Below are 27561 nucleotides of genomic sequence, written 5' to 3'. Positions count from 1 at the left end.
ATCAAATTTGGACAGGGTTAAAATAAAAATTGAAAAAAGTACCCTGACCGATAATAAGTAAACTATCACTGGTTCGGTCTGCGCAATGGAATAAAAACGATGTGTTTTGACTGAAAAACCCGGTTGCATGCAATCCCCTTAGCTTTTTTACGGATACCCGTTGACTTATTAGTACCCCTTTTTTTTTTCCTTAATAAAAAAAAAAGTTTGTATATGTTATAACACTGTCTATATCTACTTTCAGACCTTATTAGCTCTTAAATTACACATAAAAAAGCGAAATATAAACAAATTTACCACCCGTTCTTGGCGAAAGGGGTGAACAAAGTACAGAAAGACAATTGATCGAAAATTGAGTTGTGTAGAATTTTATACAGTTGAAAACGCATACAATCAACTGTGATCGTGAGAAACAATACCTTCTCGGCTGTTCCGCGTCGAAGCTAAGTGTAAAGAGCACATAATAATTATAATGATAATATAATGATAATATAATGATAATATAATGATAAGACGAATGTTGGTGCCTACCTCTTCCACGTTAAGCATCCGTTTCCGCAACAAGTACCGGCCGTGTTGGAATGGATTTTGCACTCTTTTTATGGAACTCACTCGGAAGTTGGCACGGCTAAACAGCGGCCGGAGCTGCTTGTACTGAGTGCTGTCCGCCGACAAGGGAAACAGCAGATAACGGTTTACATACATTTCTTCGGGCACGGCCTCCCAGTCGGCCGGCAGGTTGTCGAACACCGATCTTATTATCGTCTCGACCATGGCTTGTGCTGTTGTAGAGGACCTTTTGAGTGTCAACACGACAGCGATATAAAAAAAAACACCCCGTGGATAGAGTCCCTGCAAAACAGCTAATATGCAGTACGTCTGACTGGTGTATCCGGGCAACGACTACGCGGGGACGAGCCACCACACGGTCCGCGGCTAACGGGCCTGTGTTCCACCGGGGAAACTGTAGTATACATCATGCGCGTACCACGGATCGATTCCCGTTTCCATCCCGGTCCGATTGCAACGACTCAAGTCTGAGTTTCCAACAATAATGTCCCAAAAAAAGTGTACATAATATATTTTCTAGTATCGTGTCCATTTAACGAGCATTTGTCTCGAGGGGGATGCATGCGGTCTGCTTTTAACGGGGTTTTGTACAGGCAATATTTAAGCAGAAAGTGGTTTTAATATATTTCGACCGTGTCGATTAATTTGTTCCCACATAACCTAGTAATGTTGCCAGACAACTCGTACATCTATTAATACGGATGTTGATAAAAGCATTGTGTCTAATGCCGCTATTATGTGCTTAAACAAATAATAAGTAATTTTTAGTAGGTATTGAGGTGGACACGATTAGGGTTGATCGTCTGTCTATAAAAATGTATTGCCATAGTTACCCGGCCATGTATTGCGGATGACAATATAATTAAAATATTTTCATTACCCGTTGACTGTTGATTCACTCACACATAGCAACCTGGAATTTGGAATACTCATCTAGATTCCAATAATTTCCAAATGCTATTTATTCGAATACAGTATAGTATTAAAAATTGTGTTAAACGATTTTGTAAACGTATTAAAATATATTTGTGTTATAACGCACTCAAAAAAACAAACAAATTTTTTTTATCTTTAACGTGATATTTTTTATAATTTTTATTTTTAATCATTATTTTACTACAATATTGAATCTACGATACGTTAGACAATATAACATGTTTTTCCATCAGGAAGTGAATACAACGACAAGGTTACTTCAACCTCGGATTTATTGTCAATTATAAAATTGTATATAAATTCTTATTAGATAAAATACTTCAAAACATCGAAGGTTAATAAAATCGTTATGCATTAATTTGAAACAGTACAATAATTATGAATATACTCAGTCGCGTATATTTCAAATGTGTATGTCGCTCATTCCTTTTAAATCTAATACACGTGCAACATTTGTTAGAGTCGTCCACATTTTCTTAAGAGCAGTTGAATACGATAATAATTGGTTTATATTTTCTTGACCATCATCGGTATCCCATTCAAGTCCAGAATATTATTCCACTTCAATTATACGTATGAATGCATTTATATTAATCGAAGCGTCACCTTGAAAGTACTCTTTAAAATATCCAACAATTATTTTATACACTTTAGTTGATGCTAACGGAAAAAATATACTGGATGCACTATTTAATGCTTCTAGTATTGCATCCAAATTATTACAATAAAATGAAAAATTGTCATTCGTGTCACTAGATTGAATTATTATTTTTATTCTTTCATATGCTATAAAAAATTAAAAACCATAGCTTTTATCATGAACAGTTGATATTTATCAAGGTATTTTGGTGTGATGTTTTTTTTAACAATATCGACAATTTCATTGAATCTTTTGTAGTCGCCTTCCCACGAAACGTTAAGTTCACGCAGCATTGATATACTGTTGTTATTAGCCGAAGCCTTTTCTAAAATGACATTCATTAACAAATTGTCAATTGTAAAATGATTTATTTTAATTTCGGTTCCAACAGCTTTATAGTTTTTTAAATTTTCATCGATGACTTTGTCAAATGCATTTTATGAGCTGTGTTTTGTCATAATTTTCCATAACGCTGCTACAGTATACATTTACAACAATTTCAGTCCTCGATTGGCCTTTTTATGTGGCTTAGTCGATTGCAATAAATTCTAGTATAGCGACCAACGAATTGACTACTGTTTCACCTAACGACATGATAGACTTTATTATAGAGTCAAAATATGATCCTAAAAGCGTAGTCATTTGCAAAAAATGTCTTCAAATAATATCAATTGGCACTGTGATATTATAAAATCAATTAATATAAAATGAACTACAGTAACATAAGAAAATTGACAATTATTTTTATTTAATAACTTTAAATTAGGAAGTGCGTATTTTCCAAATTTGACTGTGAAATGTTTAGAACGCTTAAAAGTACTGTCAAATTGCAAAAAACCCACTTCGTCAAATTCACATTCGCATGTTTTCCTCTGTTAGTGGATCTGATGATCGAAATATTGTTAGAATATATCCGCTAAAAATTTAAACTTGTGTTACTTTGTGCTGTGTTCTATACACTTGTTGGAAAAATCATTGTTTAAACGGCCTACGCGAAACGATTTTACTGTGTGTGTTTAATATGATCGTACTTTGTCAGAAAACATAAACACTACTTAGGTACCTACAGTTTTAAATAAACAAAATCATATTGTTTTTCAGATGCGTAGAAAATGTTTTGCAGCTGTACAACCCTAATGTATATTTTAGACATAAATGCAGGTCTACAGGCATGCATAAGTCGCCCAAGTCCCATTCCCAGGTGTGTCGCTATGTGTGAGCGAATCAACAGTCAAACCGTGGTAATGAAAATATTTACGACAATACATTTGTACAGACAGACTGTCAACCTCAATCGTATCCACGCTAATACAAAAAATTAATAACGTCATCTGTGATCACTGGACCTCCTCTACTTACAATAACACTATTCACTCGCGTGGAATAGTTCATAATACTGTGCTTGGTTTGGACAGTACTGGTTTGATTCTACTAGCCACAGGTTGGCATCGAAGCGTTTTTTATTTTAATGCGGTTTTATCATTTTCAGTTGTAATAACGCCTGTGGACCTGTAATTGCAGTAATTGGGTTTTCGCAGACGGCGATGGTGCCGGTATACAATTATCATACGCACCCGGTTGAACTAACGACGGCTGTGCAAGACCACATGGGGGGGGGGGATTTATTTATTTAAGCGCAAATGTTGAAATCACCCGTTGCCATGACGACTTAGGCCACCCGCGCAAAAGCCTCCCGAGATGATGGATCGATCGTCGATACAACGAACCCGAGGACGTTGACTTGGACTTGGAATTGTTGGACTTGCTTTGTAAGTAGTTTTCTAAAATTTGAGTCAACGCGGAATTTCTAGTTTTTCTTCCAAACGCACAGAGCACGCTTATAATATACCGCAAAATGTATATTACAACTGTCTTGAACAGAAACAAATAATATATTAACTAAACAGTAAAGAATAACTTATTAATTAAAAAAAAATAAATCAACTAATGGAGTAGACATATAAAATAATATAACTGGTCGCGAAAATGCAAAGTAATGCTGAACAAATAGTGGTCTTCTGCAAATTGCACTACAATTTATTTCAATCCAAGAATGTTTGATCCAATACGATCTTAGATCGGCGGATAAAATTTTTTATACTATTTTATCATCATCGATTTCATCCTACCAAGTCTACCCGAGTGGAAATTGCGGTCAGGAATGGTAATATTAATACAAGAATATAAATATTAATAAAAGTCATTCCTTTATTCTCAGGAGCATCGTGTTGAGCATCATGGGTGAATTTTTTCCTGGACTATTGAACTCATTAATAATAGCATCTGTAACAAACGTATTATATTTTAATTCCAAACAATAATTACTTAATATATTTAAACTATGTGACAAATTTATAGAAATATGATAATTTACCTTTGATACATTTAAAATGTCAGTAAAGACAAATTTATTTTTGTTTTAAGAAAATTCTTGAGCTACGTAATATTTGTCAAGGACTCGAGATTGAACAATTTCTTTTAAGAATCGAGCAATATAAAGAAATATATTTTACTTAAATTCAAGTTACTTAGTTCACTTTTCTAAGTGAAGAATTATATTAAAAAAAAAAAACCAAGTCCTTAATGTCCACATTCTTATTTACGTTGTTGACGATGTTATGAATACGGCATGTACCTTGAGTGAGATAATAATTCCTGTAGACTTGTGACCCCTCCATTGTCTCTATGCTTTGATACCGTTATACCTGTACTTTACTGTACTAGTCCTCTCGGATAAAATCACTTACAAATGAATGCTTTTGCTTTGATGCTTTTTTGTAAATACAGCAAATACATAATCACTATGCCCAGAATGATTATATAGAACTGCGTATACAAATGGACAAAAATAACAAAATATATCAGGAGGTGGCATAAATTCTTATTCCTTAAATTTCCAGTTTCTATTTGGTTGCTGAGCTGGTTGTAAAAATGCTTCCTGACAAGTACTATTACTGATAAAAGGAACTTCTTCTCAATTCACATTGTTATGATTCTAAAAAATAAATATAATAATTTATAATTTATAATTTATTGCTAATGTTAAGTAAAATTTGTTTTAGTACTAAATTACTATTCATTCATTCATTATTGTTACGTATCAGCAGTTTATATAAATACATATAGTGGGAATTGTCTACCATACGCGTGTGCTACACCGGCACAACTTGTCATTCGTATAATTTGGGTTTCATAATAAACATCAGCGAATATTATTATTTATATTAATCTAATTGTGTTTTACTTTCATACTAAGGTATAACAATTATGTATTATAAAGCAAACTTTAAATATATGTGAATACCTTTGTAATGGTTATTATTTGGCACCTATGTACATAGGTGCCAAATAATAATGTTTTTGTAAACTATATTATAATTAGTAAAAGGAATGTATTTCAACTCTCTTATTATTATTTTACCAGTTATAATGTATTAAGTATAATAGTTACAATAAGACATATATATATATATTATATATATCTAAATTAATTATACTTACGTATATAACTCCCGTTGTTGCTTATAAGCTCCATCCATTCATAGTGATATAATGGAAAAACATATTTACACTGATAACCAACAAATATACCAAATGGTTACCAAAGAGATTCCAAACAAGAAATTTCTATACAGACACAAAAAAAGCCCACATCATGGTAAAACCAATAGCATTTCTGCTTTGCATCGAAGCTTAAACCAATGATTATCAATGTGGAAGATGACTAAGACAAGAAGAAATTATCATGACGTCATACTCGAAACGGTGCTTCATAAAATGCTTATTTTGGACATCAGTACTGAATAAAAAAAAGCAATTATGCATTGCCTCTTCTTCATACTTAACAATATAATAATAAAATAATAATTTAAAATTGTTTTGAATGTCTATGTTGCTGTTATATAAATTAGTTAATGTAAATAATTAAATAAAAAATAGAACTTTTATACTTCATTGTGTTGTACCATGTGAATAAATATTTTTTTTTAATGACTAAATAAATGTTATTTGATTCAATTATAATTAATTAAATATTTTAGTTTTGTTCTCTTAACTATATACATTTATTGTGTTTCTCTTTTTACAATAAATTGGCAAGAAATAAACTGCATTAACTATTTAAACAGCGCTTTGGATCTGAACTAAACCCGTTTAACCAATTGCAAAACATTAGTTGAATTACATACCTTATAAGTATTAATGAGTTTGGCATAAAAATAATTTGTAAAAAGTTGGTACTCATTATTTATTTAACTGGGACGTGTGATATTAAACAAAAAAAAAAACGATCAAGAGTTGGCCAACATTACCGGCTCATACCAAAAGCCTAGCGAGAAAATTCTAGAAAATACCAAGTAAATACTATAACAAGAATGATAAAAATACCAGACATTATTTGACCTCGATTTTTAAATATGTATACCACAAAAGTTATAACAAATTATTTTATGTATAATATAATAATGTAAATCTAGATGTTTGTTTTTTTTTTGTTTTACAAATTTTCAATCATTACTGAGATTTGATTTTTTTACTGAGATTTTTTACTGACATGTGACAAAACCACGTTCGGGTTTGTACTGAATTTCAGGACTACAACCCGTGGTTTATCTGCTGTAATTAATTAGTTTAATATTATTACAGTAAAATGTATTTGTCTTTACTAACTCTGCTATTAGTCCCCAACGGCAGTCGTCAGAGCTGAACACCTGCACACCTCTACGAAAATAACTTATTATATAGTTATGTAATCGATTTACGCCATAATACATTCATAATTATGTTTATGATTTCTCAATAACACACCGATATCTTATACAACTTGTTTATGTTCAACAATGCTCTTAAAATATTCACAAATAACTATTACAGGGAGTAGACCGGATAAAATCAAAACTGATTTTATTTACAATGAAGCCGTCGACTGTTTAATGGTAAGTTGAAGTGTTCATCGACATAAAGCTTCTCAAATCCGAGTGGAGTTGAAGGGAAATTTGACCATTAAAATATCCTTTAATGATTACAAAAACAAATACACATTTACTCTGCAGCTGATCCTGCAAACTGAACACCTGCGTATATCTATAAATATAACGAATTATATAGTTATAAATATCGATTAATGTCATTAGACATTCGTATGCTTATGATTTCAACAACATTTGCCGATTAAAATTATTTTATTAACTGCTGAACTATGAGATTGCCTCTGACAATCATTTAAAAGTGACAATAAAAAAAATCAAGCACAGTGTAAACCAGCAAAGTTAGAAAGTATCAAATTGAGGTACTGTATTTACAAATAAGCGTCAAAGCGTTCATTCGAAAGTGATTTCATTCATAATAATTTCTGTAGACCTGTGACCTCTCCGTCCCTTCAATGCTCTGATTACATTATGCCTATACTCTACTGTACTAGTCCTCTCGAATAAAATCACTTTCAAATTAACGCTTTGATGCTTATTCGTAAATACAGCACCTCATATTTAATACTTTCTAAATTTGCTGGTTTACACTGTGCTTGGTTTGGACTGTACTGTAATGATTTGATCAATTTTTTTTAAAGATTTTAGGTGTTTTTGTTAAAATATACGAAATCTGCGAAAACACAGTTTCCCGGCAATTAAAAAAAAACTGTTGTGCCGAATTTTTTTCCCGTTTAATATGTTACAGTGTATACAGATAAAAAAAAACACACATCAGAGTGAAACCAATACCTTCTCGCTTTGCATCGAAGCTAAAAAATAATTTATGCCTAGAAAATTGTACAAAAAAGGTACTTTGAAAATAAAAAAATAAAAGATGCTACTACTTTCTTAAATCGACGATTTCGATACGTTGATAATTAATTTAATTGTTTAATAGTATATTTTACTTTTTAAATATTATAAATTCCCTCTTTTAGGAAATGTTATTATCAATATTATTTGTGTTCGGTTTTCTGATTAACATAATAGCCTAATAGCTTACTCATTGCACTATTAACGGTGATAGTCACTAACTAGCGAATTTTGAAATTACATATCATGTACAAACAACACACGTTGGTCCCAAATGTTTTAAGATTTTTTTTATACCTTTCAAAAATATTGAAAACAAAATTCGATAATCCCGTGTCGTTTACAATTACAATGGTGGCCCGTAGGAAACTACGAGTGTTTAGGGTAGACTGAAAATGATTAATACCTACTTAAACAAAAACACCAAACAAGAAAAGCCATCATTATTTTTAATTTATTTAATTATTGAGTTGCAACTGTTAGACATGCAACATACTATTTTATTTACATTTTAGTATAGTGTAGTAATTTAATTACTTATGTTTTATTGTAGACATTGCAATCGAATAGCTATGTTGTTCTATACTTTGAAGTTTCAGCAATGAGAAAATTATTTGAATAAATAATTGTTATTATTATATTAATTACACAATACGACAATTCCATGCGTTTTTTACTTAAGTGAGTTAAATATTATTTGAATAATTGGTCATAATTAAAATAAAAGATATTAATATTCATATTGATCAATATTCATATTGATCAATTATAATTTAGAATACAATACAATGATAAATAGGACATTACAATTGATTATTCAAAAAAGTTAACACACACATCATATTATAACAAAAAAATATAAATATGTGTAAAAAAAAAAATCAATTTCAATAATTTGATGGTCAATGTTTCAATTATACAATTTAATTGAAGGTTAGATTTTTGACCGATACTATCTGCGTCATAACTCCAGTTTATCACTTTTTTAAATTTTTCTTTTGGTTCGACTTGTTTTAACTGAATTAAATTGCTTAAAAAATACATGCATTAAATGTAAACTCTTTTGATGTTCACGTTTATGATGAAGAATCAACACGAATTATATTACCATGGACGATGCGGAACCTGTACTCACAAAATTTAAATGAACAGAAATGGGAATAAACAAATCCATGACATTTAAGACATAATCATTAAAAATATTAGTGATTGTAGCCACTTTCTAACCATAGAAAATGCTAGACCCATCCTCCATTGTTAAAGATGGTAATTTTTCAAATAATTTCCCATAATAATACACGAGGACTTCGTATGTCCTTATTCCAATGATTAAAAAGTTTTTACTTAGCATATATCACTGTACATTTATTGCATTGCAATTGTCAAGATATTTTAACATTTTATCTAAAAATATAAAAAAAAAAATAATAATAAAGATACATTATCGATACTACAAAATGTTTAATTTTGTACTAATAATTTTCAACTTTTAACTAATGATAAAATTCTAAAGCATGTTAAATCTTTTTAAAAATATAAACAATTTCTAGAATTTTATTTATAGTTTTTAAATGTAATTGCTTTATCTCGGTAAAATAATATTTATTTTACCTCGAATGTACCATTTAAAGAATGTAAATTGTAAAAATACATTAAAAATTGTATATTATACAAATGTCTATATTTATATAAGTATTTTAACGTCAAGTAAATATGTCGTTAGATTTATGAACATATTATTAATTTAAAATTGAGGTGCACTAAGTACAAAGATCAACTATGCATAGATTTGTAATTAATCAATGACAAATATAAGCTTGTATTACCTTTCTTAATTTTAAGTTTTATTATCCTGCCACTAATTCTTATAGCCGAAACTAAATTTGTTTTCAGCGAAAGCTACAATATATGAGCAAAATTCATCTGTCTATTGAGCACTATAGCCACTTTCGATATAATAAATATGGTAGTTTTTATTAATTTAGTTGTTTTTTAATTATTATTTATTATAAAGTAAGATGCAGGATTCATGCTTACTATTAAATATTTTTTATTACAACAAAATATGCTAAGTTTTTAAATATTTGTTGATAAAAGCATCATCACGTTTTTTTTTTCACGGAATAAATAGGAATTTTATATTTTTTTCCAATAACTACCAAATGGGGTCTAAACTCATATATTTCGGGCCCAGAGCGCCGCTGCTCAAAAACGTACAGGCGTTGGCTATCTATTTGTATTTAATCAATGGTACATTTAAACATAACAGTTGACTCTATCCAACAGCTGACAACAACAGTAATACGGAGAACCACTGAAATTTACAATATTTAGCCACGCCTATCGGTCTTCAAACGTTCACTTTTTTTGAGCCAGACTATAACAATACTGAAGTTACTAATTGTGTTTTAAACCCACAACGGCGCAGCGCATAGGTACCATCATATTGTCATAGGTCAGCAACCAAAAAGATGATTGTTACTCTTCAACAAGTAAGTTTTATCATATAGATTAAAATCAAATTTTTTAATTAGCACTAAAATTCTTCAGGTTAAAAAAATATGATTATTGACACAAATGTTATATTTGCAGAGAAATGTTCTCACTGATTTCGCTACCGCTTGACCATCTTAATATGTTAATATCAAGTTAAATAATTAACTAGTAAATTTTACTATCGTTAACTTGACAATATTAATTATTATTACACTTTTAATACGGTTATACAGGTGGATCAATTTGTCGTCATTTCACGACACTTTTTGAGTAATTTAAGTTTTAGAGATTTTACACTATAAGGAATGTATTATATTATTATAAGAATATAGGAATAAATTATTTATCTCGAGTAGTGGTGATGGGTTAAAATATTAAAGTATGCGCTCGGAACCACTAGATATTTTAATAAACAACTTTTCTTTTTTTCGGTTCTTTCAACAGAATACTTGCCGTAATATGTTTGGCTTACAACTAGATTTGGTTTTTTCTAATGAGATGAATACAAGTGTTCAGTTAGGAGAATTGTACCCAGTACCTTCGAATGATTATTATCCCGTGTTAAATATAGTTACCCAGTTAGCAGTTAAAGCCAAACAAATAGTAATACACCCATTGAACGCTTTAATTTTATAAAGACCGATTACGGCGCAATTGTTAGGTCACTAAACCTTATACAATGGGATAACTTATTTTCAAAAAAATGTATTAATACCGCATTAAATTATTTTTATTCAGTCCTTAGTACTGTTATACACAACAATGTTCCACTTTATCATGCTAGTAAGCATAATAATTTTCCTACCTGGTTTAACAACGAATTACGCAGTCTAATAGGTGAGAAAAACAAAGCACATTGGCTATGTAAAATAACTAAAAGCGCTGTTGATTGTCTAACGTTTTCAAACTTAAGAGCTCGTTGTAAAAAAATGACAAAAAGTTGTTACAATAAATACTTAGTACAAACACAAAAGCAATTAAAAACGAATTCACGGGAATTTTGGAGATTTATTAAACACCGTAAAAATGATAATAAATTGCCCGCTATAATGAATCTAGAAAATTATCAGTCTGATAACTCAGAATCGATTGCTCATTTATTTAAAAAATATTTTTCTTCTATAGGTATGCTCCTGCGCGGGGTTCTAATCATATAAATAAAGTTGTAGTTGGTATTACCAATTTATTTGAATGCCAATTTTCACTAGCTGAAATTTTTCATAGCTTAGAACAGTTAAATGAACACCCAATACCCGGTCCTGATTTAATACGTGCCTTGTTTTTGAAAAATAGCCGCTATGCTTTAGCTTATCCAATTTATAGGTTATTTAATCGGTCATTACAGTCTGGTATTTTTCCCGATGCCTGGAAGGTAAGTTATATATCTATATATAACTTATATATATTTTAATATATATAGTTATATATATATTAAAATTGATATGAGAGGCCGCCCAGTTGTCGACATTGAGAGTCGTTGAAACTTGATCTCGTTAAAAAATAGACGTTTATACATGGATACACTTTTTATTTTTAAAATGTTTAACGGTTAAGTTGATAGCCCGGAACTCCTAGAGAGATTATCACACTAGTAGTGCCTAGTGTGAACGCTCAGCATCATAATGTTTTTTTTTGTAGAGTATCGGTTAAAAAAATTATGTTATCAAATAGTCCTTATGTCGAATGTTAAATGTACGTAATAAATAAATTGTCCGATTTTGATTTTATTTTGTTGATAATATCAGTAAATTAAAATTAAGTGCCTTAAATGTATGTGATTAGGTATATGTTCCAGTGTATATTATACATTATTGTATTGCACCTGTACTCATTGCCCCCTGCGCGGCATTACTCTTATAAATAAATAAATTTATGAATAATATACATTTTTTAAACAACTCCAAATCGACCAGTTAACATTTTTCGTAGATAGTTATAAATATTTCGTAGATGGTATAAAATGTCCATTTTCTTGTTATCACACTCGTATAATTATTTATTTTAGCTGTACAACGTTGTTAAACTTATTTTTTGCTTGAATTGCAGCTTCAAAATATCACTTATTTTCACTGCTTTATACTGACATCTGTGTTGATATTTTCAATACTAATAATGCAAAAGATAAAAAACAGAAGAAAAATTACTTTGGCTGCACGGATACCAGGTCCAAATGGACATTTTATTATGGGATATACACAGATTTTTGCTCAAGGAAATGAAAAGTTATTAGATTATATGTTACTATTGTGCACGAAGTAAGTAATCGTAGTTAAGTATTCATATTTTTTGGTATAACGTGATTCAGTAACATACAAGTTATAAAAAATGAGTTTGTTGTGTTTAAGATACGAGCATTCAATATTTAAATATTGGCTTTTTCGCGACCTTTGTGTTTGTGTATCCAAAGCCGAAGATGTAAAAGAAGTAATGAGTAACTCAAATTGTTTCAAAAAACCAATGATTTACTCTGTACTTAGAGATACTTTTTCAATGGACGGACTACTTACAACCAACAATATACATAATTATAAAAATGGAAGGTACAACATCATTGTAATATATTATGTTATAGGTATTACATGTAGGTTAGAAAAAAAAAAAAATACATTACAGCTGAGTATTAAAATATGGACATTTTTAAGCACAGTTTTGAATTATTAAAAGATAAATTTTTGCTTTATAGACAAAGAACGAATTTGACGATACCCGAATATTAACTGTTTTAGGAAAATCATATCTTTATGGCTAAAATATTCAAATTTAAAATCATTGATACCTATTTTTTACGAGGAATTCAAAGTTCTAGAACACATATTGTCTAAAAAAGTCGAAAACAAGTCATACGAATGTGACATAAGCCGAGCTATCGAACTAGCATCGATGGACACAATTGGAAGAACAGCGTTTGGAGAAAAATTTGATTCACAAAAAAAAGAAAATCATGTATTCCGACATAACTATGAACGTCTGGCAGAGGTAATAATTATTTGTAGTAAACTGATAGGACCATGCGAAATTTAGAAGACATTTCTTATAGATTTAAAAATAATCGATTTTTTTTTTTAACGTTCGTTAGTTAGTGCTTATCGTTGTTTCATTTTCAGATTTTCATATACAGAATTGAGCGCCCGTGGTGTTATGTTTCAAGTTTTTTTTCACTATCACCGCGAAAACGTGAACAAAGAAAGAGTCAACATCTAATACATACATTTTTAAATGATTTAATTCGAAAAAATCAAGCTGAAGGTAATGAAGTAGCAAATACTGCGATAGACGGGAGTGATGACGAGAACAGTATTTGTCAACAAAAACCAAAACCCCTAATTAAAAATCTACTAGAAAATGGACACGGAATGTCTTATAAAATGCTAAGGGGCCATTTAACTACGATTACAGTTGGTAAGTTAAACATTTAATTGTCGATTTGGAGCTAAGTAAACTTTGACATATATTTGACTTGCAATGGTTTTAATTGTATTGTTCACCTATGCATCCACGATATCTCTTAAATCCTTGAGCATCTTATCGTGTAGTAACTCATTGAACCCAAACGTACTTGCGATACAAAAGTACAAAATATCTACCTCTCCCTCATCTAGCTTTTCAGTAGCCGTTTATCATGAAATTATCATGGACATTTGATTGGGCTGGATACAAGAAATTTCATGTCACTATTTTCGCGTTACACTTTCACTCTGAGTTAGTGATAAGAGATAAGAGATTAGAAAATAATGATAACAGATAACGTATACCTATGATTACATGTTTTTCCGCGGTGCGGAGAAAATGAATAAGGAGGATATTTATTTTGATTGGATTATGGAGGAGCATGGAGGAAAATGGAGGAATATTAAGGAATTATGGAGGTGAATTAATAGAGATAATAGATTGCAGGACATATCCACATGTGTTGATGCATCTGCACGAAGTGTGGATACTCTTAACTTTTTTTTTCTAAATTTCAATTAATTTTATTGATCAATGTGATATTAATGATAAGTTGTTATTACGATATTAGCCGGACACGACACGACCGCGATAACAAATACAATCGTCATATTCATGCTGGCTCATCATCAAGATGTTCAAGAAAATGTAATTTTGACCACGATAATTAATTATTGTTACATTTTCGGTTAAAACTCATACGTTTAACCTATTATTTATTTGGAAACTAGGTCTTTCGGGAAATTAGTTCTATATTTTCGGTTGACGATTCCGACCGGCCGCCAACATACGAGGATTTACAAAAAATGGAGTACTTGGAACGCGTGATCAAAGAAACCATGCGGTTTTATCCAGCCGTGCCCATAATGGGCAGAAAAATCGAAAACGAAATGAAGATCGGAAAATACGTAGTCCCGGCAGGTAGGACTCGACGGGGAACATGATGAACATGATTTAATTTAAACGTTGGTACCCGATTAATAGTTATCAATGTTGTAGGCACAAACGTTATGGTTCCCATTTATTGTTTGCATCTAAATCCGCAACACTATAAAGATCCAAAAGTGTTCAATCCAGACAACTTCTTGCCTGACGTGTGTCGCAGTCGTCATCCATTCGCGTACATTCCATTCAGCGTGGGCTCAAGAAGCTGTGTTGGAAACAAATACGCCATGCTTCAAATGAAAATAGCGATTTCCACGCTGGTCCGGGCCTATCGTTTTTCTCCATCTGCAAAATGTCCCACGCCCAAAGATCTCAGACTATCGTACAACATGGTGCTGAAATTTGTCGATGGATGTTACGTTACAATAGATCCAAGAACATAGTCTGTTACGTTCTAATATTATTGCACACAACGTTATAATTTCAAAACGAAATTTTACTCAAATGTATTACTGTTGGACGACAAATTTTGAAATAAAGCTAGATAAAGACAAATGTCATAAAAAGTTAGATTAAAAGTTTTAGACGGAATAACTAATTTTACATTTATATGTGTACGATTTCTAAATAAAATGTTATTATATTTTACATTATTATTATACATTAACATTTTCCTAGATTTTTGTTTCCAAATAAAGCCGAAATTACTTTTACCCGTAGAAAATATTATAAAAATTAAAAATAATACCTTGAAGATTATGCAAATAACCCGAAAAATTAATTATAGTGGTCGAAATTTATTCAAACCAATTTTTTCCCTAAATATTGTCTACACATAACTCCTTACAAACTGACCACATGCAAACCACTTTGACTACGAACCTACTCGGCTAGCTTGGCTAGTTTGTGTAGATATTCTTCACTTGTTTGGATAATTGTTAAAAATTAAAATTAGTTGTATCCTTAATTGTTATATTGCTTCTACTAGTAAATTACTTCTATGAAACACTTTAAACAAAAAATATGTATGTATAAACATATTAATGGTTCATAACCCATACAACTCTATATTGATATTTACCTAATGTTGCAAAAAATAATAAAATTAAAAAATATTTTAGTTGCATGTTAGCTACATGTTAGTTATATTATGACCAAACAGTATAATAATTTATATAAATTTCCTTTCTTCTTCTATTATAGTTTATTAAAAAAACGTTTGTTATTTGAATTGGGTAAACGCACATTTAATGCGTTCTATATTCACTATAGAACGGTATACTAATACAAAATTCAAACCGATCTGTTATTGTTATTGAAATAAAATAATGTCCATTTCATATCACTAACAGGTCAGCCTACATTTTAATGTAAATGTGTTAATGACATAACGTTATTCAAAAAATTAATTGTCATATTTATTATACGTATAAATTGTTAGAAACTTCTTTGTGGCTAAAAAAATGTAATGTTTTTTTTTTTGTGGGCATCTCAAGAAGTAGTTATTTAACCTTTTAATTAAGCAGTTATAAAAAAAAAACATTAGTCGTCACAAGTTATTGAAATCATAAACAGAATTATGAATGTATTATGGCGTGAATCGATTGTATAACTATATAATTTGTTACTTTCATTGATGTGTGCAGGTGTTCAGTCTACGACTGCCATTGTGGACTAATAGCAGAGTTAGTAAAGACTAATACATTTTCCTGTAATAAAAGTACACTGATTAATTACAGCAGATAAACAAACCACGGTTTGTAGTCCTGAAATTCAGTACAAACCCGAACGTGGTTTTGTCACTTGTCAATCTCAGTAATGATTGAAAATTTGTAAAAAAAAAAAAACAAACATCTAGAATTACATTATTATATTATACTCAAATGATGTACATAATATAATTTGTTATAACTTTTGTGGTATACAAATTAAAACAATCGTGGTCAAATAAATATAAACGTCTGGTATTTTTATCGTTCTTGTTATAATATTTACTTGGCATTTTCTAGAATTATCTCGGTAGGCTAATTGGTATGAGCCGGTAATGTTGGCCAACTCTTGATGGTTTTTTTTGTTTAACATCACATGTCTCAGTTAAATAAATAATGAGTACCAACTTTTTACAAATTATTTTTATGCCAAACTCATTAATACTTATAAGGTATGTAATTCAACTAATGCTTTGCAATTGGTTAAACGGGTTTAGTTCAGATCCATATACGTAGCTATGCCATTAGACTTGGTAGGATGGAATCGAAATATATGCCAAATAAAATATTGAAAGAAATCCTACAATTTTATTCAAGTTAATAATATGTGCTAGTAATTTTTTTGTTATAAAGTGTAAACGAAAAATAAATTGGACTTCTATTATTATTATTTTTTATTTATTATAATTTACAGTAGGTATACGGAATCAATTCGATCGAAGAGTAAAAAACACACAACCATAATAAATGTAAATACCTATATGGAAACTAGAGTAAAATATTATAATTTATTAAAATGACCCAATCCACAAAAATAATACACTTTTTTTTTACTTCTAATAAATCATATTAAATTTAATATCTATTTTAGTTTCTACTCGTTAAGAAAACATGAGGAAATTGTGTGTTTTTATTATTATTTACTTCTAACTGGGCGAAACTGTTCAAGAAGGTAAAATAATACCTGGGTCGTAGTATAATTATAATTAAATGTTGTTATTTTAAGTGTGATAAAACGTCCAACTGGGTATTAAATACTAAAGCGCTACAAAGTATAAACTTTTAGCAAACAAAATGTTAATTATCATAATCCTATTATTTTGTGTCTCGCTGTATGAAAGCCGGCTAAAACGTCTAGGGCTTATTTGCATTTATATAGGTACTACAACTTGTTTATTTAATTTAACTCAGACAGTGAACAAACGACCAGCTGCCCCGGATTTAATAAATTATTACAACTACATAAGTACACAGTACTTAGAACTACATTGCATATTATTATTTGTTAATATTGTTTAGTTATAATCTTATCAATATTTTAAGATAACTTTAAATACTGTTAAGATTTTGTGAGAAGGAGGCATATTTGTTCAAAATTGCCTCATAAAGAGTTTGCCTTGATATTATGGTTTTTGTTGCTTCGATATAATATTTTAAACATTAAACGATAACCTATTAAAAGTGCACATACATGTTTGCTTGTTCTATAACACTTTATGCAAATTTTCAGCTTTTAACTCAACTACTCACTACGTTCCTACAGGTGGTATTTTTATTGTTTTCAAATTAAGCAAATATAACAACTTATATATAATATTTTTTCCAATATTAGTTTTTTATTTGATATCGTGGAATATTATGCCAGAACGCATAATGGACTTCACTGTAATAAGAAACATAATTTTGTTTTACTAAAAAAGGCGCCTAATAAGTGTTATTTTATAAACCAAAGTACAACTGTGATTAAAAAAGTCTTACAAAGTAAAACAATACTGTGATTTCATTTATTTATTTTATATTGCAATGGACTTTTTAAAGTTAATACTGTTTTCTATATGACATTTTTATTTTTAAGCATGTTAATTTAATATAGTGCATGATATTTAAAAAATAAAAATGTTACATTCCATACATAGAACAAGCGTTTTTTTTTTATTAAATAAATATAAACTTTTAATTTTAAAAGTTTCGATTAAAGGTCCAATTTTACAACTTTTAAAAAATTCTATAGGCTAAATCAAATAAAAAATTAATATTTTATAAGCTAAATCAACCCATTAAATGGTAATAAATCAGGCAAAATTATAAAGTTTTCGTTAAAAAAGAAATGTACTTAGAAAAACAGTTTTTTGTGTCTCCTGAAAAAATATATCTCCTCTATAAGTAGTTTCCCAATTATTTTCTTCTATATTTCTTATTTTTTTTTTTATGTTAAAAAAAACCATATGATTGTACCTTACCAAATTAGGATCATATAAATAAAAAAGCTACAGCAACTTATATAGGTTTCAAACAACGCAATAATATTTTATTATCGATTAAATATAATATATATATATATACCGTAATATAGTTTCATAATAATAATATATTAAATTTATATAATAATGATAATTAAATATATCAATAGAATTTTAGAAATATTAATTAATTATAATATTAGTATACATACACCCAAATGTACCAATAGTACATAATATGCTATGATCAAATGTCTTTATACAACAACAAAGGCCAATCAGATCATAGTTTTAAACATTAACTATAACTTACTTAATTTAAAAAAAAAAACTACAAGTATAATGGTATGTTCGTATTGACAAAAATCGACATAAAACAAAGTATAGTCATTTTACAACAAAACAAAATATATTATTATATAAATTAATACATAAGGTACTTTAAGAGTAATTTTATTAAACATTTTTTTAAAATTTTATTTACATGTAAACAATTAGAAATAATTATGAAACAATAATAGCTTTTAAGACATTTTTCGCACAAAAACTGAATAAACTTTCGAATTCAAAATAACACAAAAGAAACCGGATTTTAAAGTATGATTTAATGTTGCAAAAAATAATTAATTAAATAATTTTTTTTTTCATGGCAATCTTGTATGTATGTAAAAAAAGACTAGTTTAGTGGAAAGTTATTTTTTTTTTTTTCGGTTGTTATAACTAACAAAGAAATAAACGACTATCTCATTACCGACACGTCTAGAAGAAACACTAACTACATGTTTTTAATGACTAAACTACCGTCGTTGGCAATGCTAGTCATTACTATTACTAAACATCACAGCTACAAGCCATTTGTATGAGCGTATACCTATGTTAAAAGTATTACGAATTACCTATATTAACAACCGCCATAGCCTGAGAAGAGGCGGCTTTAAATACTTATTGAATACCTTAACAAAGACCGTATTGTTTTTATAGTTACCGTATTATTTTTACGACTTAATATATTATCCTATAGCGTTAGTTTAATATTATATAAAAGGAAAAAAGCACACCACGACTAAGTGTTAGCGCCTAGCTTTACGTGGTAATTCACTTAAAACAATTTTCAAACGATTTAAAAAGGCCAAAACGGGAGTTCGAGACATATGGTAGAAAAGAAGGGGTAGAGGGTGTTTTGCAAGTCTACGGGAATTGTTATAGTTGATGGTGAAATAATTGACGCAATGACATTATATCAGAGTGGATATGATGTGGGTTGATCGTTAGCTGTCAATAATAATAATAATAAGCATTTTCTAAAACTTCTTCTGCCGAAAAATAGAGAAATAAAGAAAAAGTTTCCGCCCTTTTCTGGGGAAATGTTTTATGATTTTTTCACAAGCAAGTCTAAAAGAATATTGCGCGTGGAAATTTTATGTTGAAAATGATGTACATTTTTATTTGGGTGCTGTCTTTGCGGTTTTTACTTTGGGAGGGGTGAATTGTTTTGTTTTGTTTTAATGTTAAAGACCAATAAACCTTTAAGTACAATTTCCGGTGCACAGCATTGTTGCATAAACTAAACACGTTAGTGTGAAAACATCATCTCCTATCTCCTAATGAGTCAAACAGGGTGAATATTATAAGCATAAAAATGAGCTATTGTGACTATAATATGATAATATGATAATATAATAATATTATTAACACGAGTATTAGGTTTTATTTTTCCTCGGCATCCTGGTTGCCGGGTTGTCTGTTGTGCACGATCACTATCATGAACGATCGAATGGTTCTGCCGTTTATTTTGCCCATGGCCAGCTCGGTCGTTAAGATTTCTGCAATAATTATACAAAAGACAAGATGAAAATAAAGGACGGTAATGAAAAAATATAAAAAGTCACTCGTTTTTTATTTGTTTCTCACCGATGACTTGTACGTTGACCGTGGAACGACCCAATTGTATCTTGATGGTATTCTTAATGCCCCCAGTTTTGGGCCTTTTGTCGGGTTTTCCGTTAACTTTCATAGCTGCCTGGAATAAAAAAAAAAACAAATTTCAATTTAATTTGAGTTCTCGTCGGTGAATATATTTTAATACAATAATAATCTTTCACGGTTAGTTCGTTCGCCTTCCCCGTTAGCCGATCCGCTCAGGGTCGTTTCCAGCTGGCACCACGTGGAGGTGGGGATAGGACTTTGCCAACCACCCCCCCCCCCTCGAATTTTAGAAAAACAGTCTGGTATTATTTTTTTTTTCGGGCCCAATCGTTTAGAAGGTTTTACGACGGCAGAAATATTGCTAGTTGACGTTTTATTTTTTACGGAATTTTTAAACGAAACCTACCGATGATACAGTTCAGACAATGTGACCTTTGTTATGAGGACGAGATACTTGTTGTATTTAAAGATAATTGCAATTTTTAGAGTTTTTATTATTTTTCAGCTAACTTTTTTGATAAAAAAAAAAATTTGCTAAAAAATTGTTGATCGGTCGATAGCCGTTAGCCAGTGTCGAATAGTTATTTTCAAAGTTATAAACGCTCAAGGTGTAAACAACTTCAAAGCGACTATCCAAAGCTAGTTATTTTGTCTATTTCAAACGTTTGCAACCGTGTCAAACTAACAGCATGTTAATTAATAATTCACTATCAGACCTATCAAATTCACGGGCTCGGTCGAGGTATGAATTATTTCTATTGGAGCGAACGGCGTGAAAAGCAAAGCATGTATATTTATGCGCAGTATCTGAAAGGAGACAAACCGAAAGGGTCGAACGTCGTTGTACAAAATAAATAATAAAAATAGTATACCTAGTATTATTATTGTCCTCACTACTGACTGACTAGCGCGTACCGCCGGGCTTTCCTGGGACGACGGCTGGCTGCTGGCAAGGAGAGACTCGGTCGACTTGGCTGGCTGTGGGCTGTGACCGCTGTGTGTGACCGCTGCGGGTACGGCTGACGGCTGTGCTGGCTCGGGGCGTATTGAGTGCGAGTGAGTCGCTCCGCAAGGGTGGCGCTGTTTTATAGCAGACCGGCGCGGCGTGGTCCCGGGCGTGGTTCGGCTGGTACCTGTAATCGGCCATTGCCGCGACAAGGGCAGGTAGGTCGAACACGAAGGGTAATCGGTCTCAAGCCGTCCGTAGGGGCGCGGTGGGCCCGACTAATAAACTAATAATTACACATCACATAGTTTAACCGTTAAATTAACGTGCCATTTTGGTTTGTTTTAGACCAAAAATCCAGACAACATTTCTACTGCATAAGATGGTCAAATTTAAATTCTGTAAAGAGATTCGAGTTCTTTGGCTAACATATTACTATGTTATGTGGGAAACGGATTTTCGTTTAAAAATTTCAGTTTCTTGTAATTATATAAATAATATTTGTAATTTTTCAATATTAAAGCCTGATTTTTTATGTAAAAAAAAAGCAAAAATTGAAAAATCTGTTTCCTACATAGCCTAGTTAAGTTGCCAAAGAACTCGTTTATCTTTACAAAATATTGAAATCGGCCCATTCTAAGTAGTCAAAATTTTGTCTGGCTTTTTTAGTTTAAAAAGTTAAAATAACAGACCACGTGCAATCCCCGTAATTCAATTCAAAATAATTTGAATTTGTAATTTTAATTGTATTGTAATAATAAAAATAACAAGTTTAATGTGACAAATCGCACCTCCCTGCTAAGCATAGCTTGTGATGGGGGATGAGGAGTTCAACATCTAATTAAAATAATAATAATATTAGAAATTAAGTCTGGCCAGTCCTGTGTATGACAATGACAATTCTTATCACTAAACTTGACAGATAAAACCAATATCCAATGTGCAAACAAGTTGTTGGAATTCAGTTTCACTAAAAATAGTTCCACGGACTCTATTTTTCTCTTCGGATGTTACAGTTGTGTTAATTTAAAAAAATGTATATAGTTTAAAAAAAAAAGAAATACCAAAAAACAACAAATTGAATGTTTTCAAATTAACGAATTTATATCATCATTTATCAGTTATCGCATTAAGTGAACGTTGGAATCAAGATGACCCAACTGTCATTTTGCTGACTTAACAAATATGATTTAACAATAATGTAATGGAGAAACTTACTTGGTTTAACTCTAGATGCTGAATTTAAACAAAATATTACCTAACGTTGTGTTAAAGAGTTTGTTCAATAATACTTGGTGAAACCGACTGAATATGTTTAGAACTTACCAAGTCAACGTTTTTGTTGACGTTTCTCCGTAGTACTATGTTTAAAGAACAATGTAAAATACATTTTGCTCAAGTCTCCCGTCATGAATATTTTATTATTGCGTTGTAGACAAGTACTTGCCAGGGAAATAGCGCTTGTTTTTTGTTTTGTCCCGAGGGATATTTTCGCCGCAAAACCCCTGGAACCAGCGAGGGTTTTCTGGGAATTTCCAGGTCAATAAAATTGCCCGGGCGATGCCATTATACATATATGTATATATATATATTGTATAGCTGGGTTGATTCTTTCTTGTCTGTAATTGGTCGCCGTCGCACGTCACCATTCGTTACTTATCGCCTCTTAAAGGTGGGTAGTATACTTAACCTATATCGCTGACGACTACGCGCGCTTTTTACAAAATTAATGGGATTTCGATATAGGGTGTATAGGTCTTAATATAATATACGGATGGCTGGGATTTCAATCAGCCATCCCTTTCATTGTCGGTCAAGTGTTCTGACTGTCACAAAATACACAGGAAAACCGTCTCCCGAAATACAGTGTACAGACCGTCATAACAGTGTAATAATAAAAAAAAAGAAATTAAAATCCATTAAGGGAATTAAATGCGGTCTGGGCTTCAGTTCTTGGGCATCTTTACTAGAAACAAATTATTATTTAATTTTTTGTTCTAGCGATGCTGAAAATTTGCGTTTTAATATTGAAAAATGTTGACATTTTAAATGATTTAAAATTACGAAACACTGAATTTTTTTTTAACGAAAACTCTTACCTGAGGCTGACAAATTTGCTTAGTTTCTTACAGAATTCAAAACGGATAAGCCAAAGTTTCACAATTATGTCACAGCGAAAATATTTTTTACCATCAAAATAACGTTTACCGATAGAAACCGATAGAGTACCATTAAAAATAATACCTTTAAGCATTTGCAAATTAACCTGAAAATTTACTGACATGGTCGCCATTTATCAAAACTGACTTTTCCTCGAATATTGACCAAATATAACTAAAAACCGCCCACTTTCAATTATTTTCTTTAACATGAATTTAAAACAAATATTATACTTATCCAGGTTTAAGTTTTGGATCTATTGTCAAAAACTAAACAGGTGGTTTATGTGATTTCACAATAAAAATACTTAGTTTAGCTTATTAATATAGTTACCCTAACCACAATATACAGACATACGATGAATAAATAATTAACATATACAATATCATATAAAAAATACTAATTTATAACAAACTATAATATACATTATTTATAATAATAATAAAATATCTCTTTAACTGTTACAAACTACATATGTAAAATTTGATTTTCTTCAAATCCCATTATATTATATAAACAAAACATGTTTTTTTTATTGTTAATAATTTTTTTAATTTTTCGCAATATTTCTTGAATGTAGTATGAGTAAAAAAATTGGGTCTGTTGAACAAGTTAAGATAAGAAATTAGTACTCTAGATCTACCTACGGTTTACTTTCAATTATAAGTCCTAAGTGTATAACAAACAAAAATTGTCCATCCTTCTGGGAGAAATGGTTTTTGATATCATAAGATATCTTAGTGGACATTCTAAGATGTCATATTTTTTAATATTCCACTTCCTTTTCATAATCCAGAAAAATACCCAAAAGTTTTCCCAAAACCCCTTTTTTCTAGAAGAGTTGGACGATTTTTCTTTATTTTGCTATTTTAGATCTTAGGGACACAAATACGGTTTTCTCAAAAATCTGTTGTCGACATTTTTGTTTTGACATTTTCATGTCTTTGCTCTGGCACATAACCGAAAAAGCGTTCGTTCCAAAAGCGTTGCCAAAAATGCGTTCTTTACCAAACCGTTACAGGGAGTAGGAGATGGGGGTGGGCGATAGGAGATAGGAGATAGGGATGAGAGAGGAGATAGGAGTGGGAAATAGGGGTAGAATATAGGGGTAAGAGATAGGGGTGGGAGATAAAAGATATGTTGTACGTTCAACGTTCAAATTAGAACTAAATGATAAATTCAAAAAAAATTAAGGGCCCAAATTCTCTATGTTAAATTACTTTTGGCTAGAACATATAAAAATTTAGATTAGTTGTAGAATTATAATGAAAAAAAAATATTCCATGGAGCTTCCAGTTACAGCATATGGCCAAGGAGATTAAAAAATTATGTACAATCAAATTTCTGGCTAATATTTTAGTGTTTTCATAAAATCTGGCTTGAAACAATTCGACCTGTTAAATGGCATTGAATTTATTTTTTAATAATATCGAACCATTGTGAACACAACATCTATGAATTGTTTTAAGCCAGATATTAAACACTACAATATTAGCCAGAAACTTGATGTTTTAATATACTGGCTTGATACTGCTTCTTAATATACTATATCATTATCTATAATTCCACCATTATTCTAAATTTATTCGGTACTTCAACGAGACATGAAAATGCTCTTTCGTGGTTGCAGACTCGGCTGAAAAACTATTTTTATTTAGCCAAACCCCAAAAAATTGTAGGGAAATTACACTTTGACCGTTGTTAATAATTACAACATTGTTATGTGAATGTGAATCATCAGGTATCCATAACAGGTAATGGCCAATAGGTATCCAAAAAATATTTTCAAATTATTTTCATTGTTATTGTTTCAGGTTGCTTGATTTTCGTTCGTCTGTAGATTAAGAAAACGTTGATATTTTTTAATAGCGTTTTAATAGAACTTTTGTGTGCAATCCGTTTTTCTGGGGTCCTTGATAACAAAGCCTCTTAAAATATAATTTTCGATAGAAAATATTGTTAATCATATTTTACAGCAAGATAAAAACGGCAAACAAACAAATATTATTTGTTGTTAACGTCCGTTAAAAGTAAACAGTGCTTGAGTAATAATTGAAGAAACGCGGCTTTTGTGCGGTTATTCATATTGTTTACAAAACGAAAGAGCGATTCAAGCATTTTCAGTTGTAATCATTTCTGTGCATTCTTTTTTTTTTTTTTTTCCTTCTTTTTACAATGATTTTAGTCGCTCGAGTTATTCTTTTTTTTTAAATCTGCCTTGTGCGGGGCATAAAATTAATATTATTGTTATTTCCCAAAAGTTTTCACTGGAATTCGAAGAACAAAGAACAGTATGGACTGTATTTTTCTCGGAGATAAAATACATTGCACACACAAGCGTCGAGGGAGGAGAGGCAGCTGGCGGGGGGGGGGGGGTGCAAAACGTTTGACCCCGTCGCAACGGCGTCCCGGCTCGTGCCTGGCTTTGTCCATTGTACGCTGTACGCACAAGGAGCCGTTGAACTTTGCCTGGAACTCGAAGAATTTCCAGACGACCCGTGCACCAGCAAAATGGATTTGCATTAAAGTCGCCCACAACCCCACCCCTTCCCACCCCTCCCCACCCCTCCCCACCCCTCCCCCCCGGGAACTCTACGCCCGTCAAATTAATATTACATTACAGCAAATATAGCTCGTTGGCGGGTTTATAAAGCTAAAACATTTTCGGTTTTCGGCACAGACAAAGATAAAAAAAAACAAGTACAGAGAAACCGTCCAAAAAACAACGGCACATGATGTTATAAACGACTGTCAAAATCGATTGTATACACATTTAAACGAAAAATCTACCCGTACCCTGTTTAAGTTTTTGGATTTTGTATTGGTAAAATCAAGGCACGCAGGCAATGTAGCTTTACAAAGAAAATATTCATTCCGTTTCGCGTAGGTAATAATACTTAAGCAACATAAACAAATAAATGATAACAATTTGTCAATTGTTGTATAGTATATTTTGTAAATCATGTCGGGCATTTTTTAACAGCCGTTCTCGTTATTTTTCTATGTATAATTATTTAAAAATTATAGATCAGAAATTTAGTATGAAACATGCATTACTCGCGACAAAAAAAAAATAAATCGTTTAATAAATATATTTTTTTTAAATTTATTTTTAACAGGCCAGGCACATTTTTATGTTAATAATTATTTTACTTGCAGACTGTAGATCAGAAATAATTGTTGTCAAGTCAAAACAGTTCCTGTAGTCCTCTCAAAAAGTGAAAAATGAGAAATATTTTCAAATACACCCAAATTTTAGAAAACCTAGGAAAATATTATCAGTCTCTTGTCCCGCTCAAATGGTTGCCAATACTAAAATAATTTGTACACAATACTTAGCGTAAAATACTATTTTGACTCGGGGGCATTTTTTTTTATGTGGAATTAATGATTTTTGGAAATTTCCGAATCGTGGTAGCTCGTTTGATTTTTAATAGTGACGTTTTGTGTTAGGCCAAATGTTAAAAAAAAAAATGCTCAGCGCGTATGGTTAATATTGAGAATCGCCCTCGGCGTTACTGACAAATAGGAATCCCGAAAATATTATTGCTATTCAGAATACAAAAAAAAATGCTTATTTTATTAAGAGAACAGAAAGAGCCAAATTGCATCCAAAAATACACTAAAACATCCAGAGGCCGATTTATGTACTTTTTTTAATTATATCATAAGCGTTGTTATTTTTACTTTTATTTTAGTTTTACAAATAAGTCCAGCTAAATAAAAAAATCAGCCGTTTAGCTCTCACAGATAAAGTAGTAACCTTCACAGGAAAAAAAACCCAATTTAAATCCTTTCAATAGATACGTCAAAATTAACTTTGAAA

The 27561-nt window shown here is 30.8% G+C and overlaps 1 protein-coding gene across 1 annotated transcript; it reads left to right on the top strand.

Moving 5' to 3' along the window:
* The first annotated feature begins 11783 nt into the window (after window positions 1-11783).
* Window positions 11784-15217, top strand: LOC126839943 (cytochrome P450 4C1-like). Its single transcript, XM_050575412.1, has 7 exons — window positions 11784-11794; window positions 12768-12962; window positions 13149-13398; window positions 13527-13821; window positions 14441-14517; window positions 14601-14790; window positions 14869-15217. Exons 1-7 carry the CDS (start codon window positions 11784-11786, stop codon window positions 15195-15197), a joined length of 1347 nt encoding a protein of 448 aa, XP_050431369.1. The 3' UTR covers window positions 15198-15217.
* The last annotated feature ends 12344 nt before the right edge of the window (window positions 15218-27561 follow it).

This window comes from Adelges cooleyi, unplaced genomic scaffold (assembly GCF_023614345.1).
Source record: "Adelges cooleyi isolate 19-005CV unplaced genomic scaffold, UGA_ACOO_1.1 ACOO_flye_CR_arks_rails_tigmint_CR_PRNA_31, whole genome shotgun sequence".
Lineage (NCBI taxonomy): Eukaryota > Metazoa > Arthropoda > Insecta > Hemiptera > Adelgidae > Adelges > Adelges cooleyi.
This window is presented reverse-complemented; position numbering and strand designations above follow the sequence as displayed.

Coding starts and splice junctions, on each gene's coding strand:
- LOC126839943 (XM_050575412.1), top strand. Junction 12,963..13,148: donor CATAATTATAAAAATGGAAG/GTACAACATCAT, acceptor TAACTGTTTTAG/GAAAATCATATCTTTATGGC. Junction 14,518..14,600: donor ATCAAGATGTTCAAGAAAAT/GTAATTTTGACC, acceptor TTTGGAAACTAG/GTCTTTCGGGAAATTAGTTC.